The sequence below is a fragment of the Triticum aestivum genome, chromosome 4B (genome assembly GCF_018294505.1).
Source record: "Triticum aestivum cultivar Chinese Spring chromosome 4B, IWGSC CS RefSeq v2.1, whole genome shotgun sequence".
Lineage (NCBI taxonomy): Eukaryota > Viridiplantae > Streptophyta > Magnoliopsida > Poales > Poaceae > Triticum > Triticum aestivum.
The window spans coordinates 100,901,565-100,908,486 of NC_057804.1; the positions used below are offsets into that span (position 1 = coordinate 100,901,565).

Consider the following 6,922-nt stretch of genomic DNA (forward strand, 5'->3'; position numbering starts at 1 on the left):
GGGCCAATGCTCCTCTCAGTGTTGGTCCAACCTGGGCGATGTCAGGCGCCCCCTGAGCAACTAGGGTCTCAGTCAACCCGACGTCTTGCCCATCCGTTGTGCCCTGAGAACGAGATACGTGTGGCTCTGATCGGGATTTGTCGGCACACCGAAAGGTCTTGCTAGTTTTGTTTTACCATTATTGAAATGTCTTGTGCACCGGGATCCTAAGTCTGATCGGATGTCCCGCGATGGAGGATTGTCTCCACGGATTGTGAGCTTATAATGGGTTAAGTTGGGACACCCCTGCAGGGTTTGATCTTTCAAAAGACGTGCCCGCAGTTATGTGGCAAATGGAAGTTTTCAATATCCAGTTGTAGAGAACTTGACACCAGATTCGAATTAAAATACCCAACCACGTGTTTGACCGTGATGGTCTCTTTTCGAGTGGGTCGAGAAGGCAACACGGTGGTGTTATGTTTGAATGTAAGTAGTTCAGATCACTTCTTGATCATTACTAGTTTGCGACCGTTTGCGTAGCTTCTCATCTTATTCTTGTACTAAATCTTAGCAATTCGCATTTATTTATGACACATACGAGCTTCCGAAGACACACTGGCCCAAGTACTCCCTCCGTCCGGAAATACTTGTCAGAGGAATGAATGTATCTAGACGTATTTTAGTTTTAGATACATCCATTTCTATGCATTTCTCCGACTAGTATTTCTGGACGGAGGGAGTATTATATATTTGGTGTGATCCATATCTCTGAAGGGACATGCATTCTCCAACTTTTAGGCATCCCTCCGAAGGGAAAAGCATGCTCAAAGACCCTTCTTTCTATGTCATATGACCTTACACCTCCCCATCCACGACAACGGGCACCCAAATCAAATGTCGCTGTCATCCAAGGAGAAGCGAAATAGATACATTGAGGTCTTAAACCAGGGAAATTCTTCGAGGGTAAACATGCCGAGTGATTCAGTCCAACGAATATTGCATGCTCTACCAAGTCGTCTGGTGATACCTTCTTGCATCATACCTTCTTGCATCCTTCAGGATGAACCTTGGCAATTTGAAATCTCACACAATCCACACGATTTGCAGAAATGGCCCGGACTTGCAAGAGATCACCCCATGGTGTAGACACCAAGTGCCTAGTAAGAACACTTGAATAGGTTCTATGTGCAATAATCGCCTCCTTTGTTGGTCCATTCGGTCCATCAAGATGATATTTCTCTACTATTCCATGGTATGTCACAGTGTAAAAACTCCCATTGTGGTATGCACAGTCTGCATACTGATTTTGTACCCTTCTAGCTAAAGTTGAGACCACTTGCCACATACTGATTTTGTACCCTTCTAGCTAAAGGTGAGACCACTTGCCACTTGCCCTCTCCTGCCCTCACAAAAGAGAGCCAATTGCTATCATAATGAATGATCATGACAATGTAGTTACCACCTTTGGATGGGGTACAGGACAAAACTGCCTTCTGGAAGAACCATGTTGCCAGATATTTTGCATCATAGAATCCATCGTTAAAAAAACGATAAACTTCTATGTGTCCTTGATTATCATATATTGCCTCCACAAATGAGAAATCGGTAATTGGTGGTAAAGAGACCATGTCCGAGGTAAAGGGGTTGAAGAGAAGGAGATTGGAGAGTTCATTTACCAGAACCAGCCATCCATGAGAAGCTCCAGCACATGCAACAAAACAACCCTTGGGAAAATCAACATCATAAGACTTGTTGACGTCCACCAGATGGCGGAACTTGCAGGTCACAGTTGAGCTCCAGTTGATCTTGGGTTGACTCTCCTCAACGAGGTGGGTCCAAGACATGAGCCACGGTCTGCAAGAACATGGGACGCCAGCAGCAGCTGCAGCCCAGCTCCATGATGTGCATACTAACGCAAAAGCAAGGGATTCCTGGAGCTGGAGGCGTTGGAGGATTCTGAGGAGGAGATCCGTCGGAAGGTCCGACCAACTGGACCTTGCATAAGAGCCTGCCATTGTAAATAAAAATACCTCATATTATGTGCTGGTCTGCAGGTCATGTACATATAGCAAAACAAACAAAGATCCAACACATATATTGGTCGGACTAGGACAATGAATCTTTTGTGACGAAAGAAATTATACAAATAAAACTGGAAAACCAAGTGGATAGTTATGCAACTCGAAGGCAATTGCACGCAAAGAAACAAATATCTACTCACAAAGAAGCAGCCGGTGTGATGCCAACATACTGTACAAAGCAAGGAAACAAAACTTCATCTTTTGTGCAATCCTTAAGAAAAATGAAATCTTTAAGAAGAAAAATGAAATCTTTAAGCCAAACAAATGGTGAAAGAACAGTCATGTCACTAAAATCTAACAAATCTGAACTCTGCATCCCCTCAGTGGCCACACACTCCCATGCCCCGGCTTAAAAATTGCATCTTTCTATGCTAAATGGTCGAGCGCAAGATTGAGGTCGACTTACAGATGGCATCCTGGGGTAGCTCATCACCAACGGAGGAATGGACAAAACCAATAGAGTATTCATGAGTCCCTCCCGTGCTCCTTCCTAAATAAAAGGGGGTGAGAGAATACAGAAGGGAGAGGCAGAAATCATGGATTGGGTCAGATCTCAAAGACAAACCTGTGACAGAGATGGGGACTCTGACGCACAAGAAATCCCCAAAAAATGGAGGGTACTGCAAAGTCGTTGGTTTTGCTTTTGACAGCCGTCGGACAGGTTGCCAGATTGCAAGTAATCTTGCAGTATCTTCTTCATTTGGAGATCTCAAGGACTCATCCCCAAAGATTTGACAAATAGCTATCACAAACTTTTTGCAAGTTTTTACATCAGTAGCTTTTGCAGACCGAACGTACTCATCCGCAGCATCAGCTGCATATCCATCAGTAGGCTGCGAATCAGGAGCACCACCAGCATTTCCTTTTTGCTTAAAATAACCATCATGATCATGCTCAACTATAGCTTCACCTATGTGATAAAATATACTCCGGGACATTCCAAACCTGCGCGGAAAAACATAAATGAGATAGGGAGATGGAAAATAGGCAAACAAAGAACAATGTGCTAATTACCAACCTTTGGCGAAAAAAATTTCAGGAAAGATAGGCTTTTGCTTGAAGTAGTCATCCCACAGTAGAATAAATCCAGCACCTCTTCCGCAATCCACTATCTGACACCCCATCTTGGAATCGCCATGGCGTCCATTATTCACCTTCTCTTCCTCCTCATGCTCCGAGGATGCTGCAAGAATGAGTTTGTCGTCGCCAGATGAAGACAACGGCGAATTCATGAGCATATCCAACACTTGCATCTCCTCAAAACTTTCATCTCCATCCATCTGCCAGCAAATAAGTACTCCCTCCGTCCGGAAATACTTGTCGGAGGAATAGATGTATCTAGATGCATTTTAGTTTTAGATGCATTCATTTATACCCATTTCCGCGACAAGTATTTTCGGACGGAGGAAGTAGCAAGCAGCGGCAATCAAATAAGTAGCAGCACTGATAAATTAACTAGCAGCAACTCTATGTAGCATATCACAACACGATCAACAAGCAATGCTCTCTCGGTATGGAATTAACTAGCAGCAAATAGCAACCACCAGCAGCAAATAGCACTTCATCAAGGAATGCTATCTGTATATAAAATTATCACAGCAGAACCCAACCAGCAGCAGCAACTAGTACAAAAATCGCTCTCTCAAAAGAACTAGTGCGGATTGCTCTCTCTCTCTCTCTCCCTCCCTCCCTCCCTCCCTCCCTCCCTCTCAGCAAAGCCTAGCAACCAGCAGAGCCAATCAAATCGCCCTCTCTCTCTTGAGAAAAACAGCAGCAGCAGCAACTCCCCAGCCATCCACACCCCGATTTGCTCGTCCTTCCCTCCCCAGACGAGCTCCTCCTCCACAACAACCGGCCCAGCCACGCCCTGCTCCTCCTCTCCTCCCCTCCCCCCGAACCTGCCCTCCGCTCCCCGCAACCACACCAGAGGCGGCGCCCAGATCGGCGCCGTGCCACCCTATGCGGCCAGATCCGCGTCAGACCGGCGCCCAGGCGTCCGAATCCCCTCCCTCCCTCCCTCCCTCCCTCCCAGGTAGCTTTTTGATTACCTTGGTGACTCGTCGGCGCAGCGGAGCTTGCCGAGAAAGGGGCGGCCGGCTGGAGGTGTCCGGCTGGAGCCTGGAAGGGATTTGACGCGAGGGAGGGTTCCGGGGCGGACGGTTGACGCCTCTACCACGCCTCCACGACGTCTGGGAGATCGAAGATGCCGAGGCTTCGTTGAGTATCTCCTCGAATCTCTGCCCGGTGTGGCGGTGTGTTTGGTTTTATCACGAAGTGGAAAATCATGGGTCGATTCTGTCTCCGAAACCCATCCAATCTTCTCAAATCCTTCAGCCACGATGCCTTTTACTTCCTCCGTCTTATAATATCTATCTTTATCTTCATCTAATCTTTATTTTTTATCTTTATCTTATATATACAGACGGTCTATTCTGCTAATATTAGCAGAATAATTATTCTGCACACCACTTTCGCACTGCACGCTGAATTCAAGTGCACTCATTCTTTGAACCAAGTGTGCTGCAGTACTCACACGAGTGAACTTCTCGTCGTAAAAAACTGCACGTGTTATTTTTTCGGTACTGTTTTTACTCTAATTTTTTAACTGTTTATTGGAATGAGGCATGTAATATACCCTTGAAAAGCTATGGATTAGGCGCAACTTCGACATGTTGAACACTATTCGAGATTCCACACGGTTTAAGAGCAGTTTTGAAAATGGTGCGGCGGATGACGAGTGACAGCGAGCGTTTTTTCGCGTTTTTTCTAAACCACTTGTTGGAATGAAGCAAATGATACGCCGTTGGATAGATATCGTCGAGGCACATCTTTTTCATATATAAATCTTTCTCTAATTCGTTATGGTTTAAGAGCAGTTTTAAATTTAATAAATCGCGGAATTCTATTTTTCAAGTTTTTTAAAAATTTCGGTACTGTTTTCGCTCCAGTTTTCTAACCGTTTGTCAAAACGAGACGTATGATACGCCGTTGGAAAGCTACGGATGAGGCACAACTTTCATATGTCGAAATGTTTTTGAGATTCCTTACGGTTTTTAGTTAATTTTGAAAATCGTGCGGCTGGCGTCGAGAGGCAGCTGCTATTTTTTCGCAAAATTTTTACGAACAGCTGGTCGGAATAATTCAAATCATACGCCGTTGGAAAAATATCGACGAGACGCAACTTTTTTATGTAGAACACTATCTCTAATTCCTTACGGTTTAAGAGCAGTTTCAATTTTACCGAAAAGCGGACAATCTGTTCTTCGCGAGACCAAAATCGTCGTATGTACGGCATCGGACAGAAGAACGCATTGCTTTAGACAAAATATCGCACTGCATCAGATGGGCAAGTGCACTGCATGTTTTCTTTTTGTTTAGACGTATTTTTTCTCGGACGAGGAAAAAATAATGCACTGCTTCACACGAAATACCGTATTTCATTAGATGGTCAAGTGCACTGCATGGTTTCTTTTTGTTTAGACGTATTTTTTTTGTTTAGATAGAAAATCGCACTTCTTTTGACTAAAATCCGCACTGCATCAGACGGGCAAGCGAGCTGCATAATTTCTTTTGTCGGGCGTAAATTTTCTCAGACGAGAAAGTGGACCGCACTTCATGTCGAGTGTTGGTGAACCACAATACTATGAAATTTGAACCGCATTAATTTTTTGTCGTTTCCGCAACATTTTTTCGTACTTCACATTAGGCACGAGTGAACATCATCATTTTCGTACCTGAACCACATGCAGAATCTAGTGTACCACATCTAAAAAGAATTGAACTTGCGAAACGGAACCACATGTATATATCTAGTGAACTTCATCTAAAAAGAAGTAAACTTCTTCGAGATATTTTTCTTTCTTTTTGTGGTTTAGCAAGTGAACCCTAGAGTTTTTTTTACATTGAACGTAATCTCACAACGAAGCAGTACTGAACTATTTTCAAAAACAAAATATTTTTGTTGTACACATCAAATAGGGTACTAGGATATATACATAAAAACACATCAATAAATTCCACACTCGAACAAACTGCACACATGACCTGGCCGAACGACATGTCCACGGGCTGCCAACCCATTCACCATGATCTTCGGACAACAAAACTGCACACCACACAATGACTGCATCCTAGGGTACGCCATGACCCTTTTTTGGTTTTTTCCACTCCTGTGAAAACAAAAGTGGACTGAAGGCCCACGCGCGACAGAGATCACCATGGAAGGGGGTGGGGCCACTAGTGACGCCTCGTCGGTGGTGCTCACGCAGGGAAGGAGGAAGGGCCGTCGACGGGCTGCGCGCACGCCGGCGAGCTGCACCAACGTGACGGACGTACTGCACGACGTCGAGGGGCGAACTGCAGCAAAACGACCCATCCGCACTGCACTGAGGAATCAGGCATACTGCAGTGCTTTTTGCACAAGCAAAATCTGAAGAAAAAAATCCGAAACAGCAACATAGCTACGCACCGCACCTCAACAAGTGACCCAGGCGAACTGCAGGCTGGAGGCGCTGCCCACCTTGTGCGCCTCCCGGTGACCAAGGTTGTGCTTCACAGTCGTCGTTGAGGAGCCCTGGATCTCGAGCTCAAGAATGGTAAGCTTCATGGGAAGAGAAAACGAACTGCATGGAGTGGAGGGCACACCATAGCTGGATCTAGCACATACGAGATCCACTTTCCATGGATCCAGTGAACCCGTTGGCCGAATCCTGCGTGAGACATGCCATGGCAAGGCGAAGATCACCGGAATCCGGCCAGAGGTGAGGGGAGGCCCGCCGGTGATGGAGATACAAGGGAAGATGTGCGGCTGGTTGCCGTACCCATGGCCGTCGAGGACGATTCTGGTGGCTTAAATGTGCATC

The 6,922-nt window shown here is 45.6% G+C and overlaps 1 protein-coding gene across 3 annotated transcripts; it reads right to left on the bottom strand.

The window, feature by feature from the left end:
* Nucleotides 1-742: 742 nt before the first annotated feature.
* LOC123091282 (uncharacterized) lies at nucleotides 743-4,378 on the bottom strand. Of its 3 annotated transcripts, none has more exons than XM_044512744.1 (5): nucleotides 4,109-4,378; nucleotides 3,079-3,243; nucleotides 2,626-3,005; nucleotides 2,467-2,550; nucleotides 743-1,987 (listed from the first exon to the last, which is right to left on the bottom strand). In XM_044512744.1, exons 3-5 carry the CDS (start codon nucleotides 2,996-2,998, stop codon nucleotides 1,296-1,298), a joined length of 1,149 nt encoding a protein of 382 aa, XP_044368679.1. In that variant the 5' UTR covers nucleotides 2,999-3,005; nucleotides 3,079-3,243; nucleotides 4,109-4,378; the 3' UTR covers nucleotides 743-1,295. The 3 variants fall into 3 exon arrangements, with proteins under 3 accessions (XP_044368679.1, XP_044368680.1, XP_044368677.1); XM_044512745.1 differs by having other exon boundaries at nucleotides 3,079-3,398; XM_044512742.1 differs by having other exon boundaries at nucleotides 2,467-3,005.
* Between the last annotated feature and the right edge of the window lie 2,544 nt (nucleotides 4,379-6,922).

Coding starts and splice junctions, on each gene's coding strand:
- LOC123091282 (XM_044512742.1), bottom strand. CDS start 2,998: ATGTCCCGGAGTATATTTTATCACATAGGTGAAGCTATAGTTGAGCAT. Junction 1,988..2,466: donor GCTACCCCAGGATGCCATCT/GTAAGTCGACCT, acceptor TTACAATGGCAG/GCTCTTATGCAAGGTCCAGT.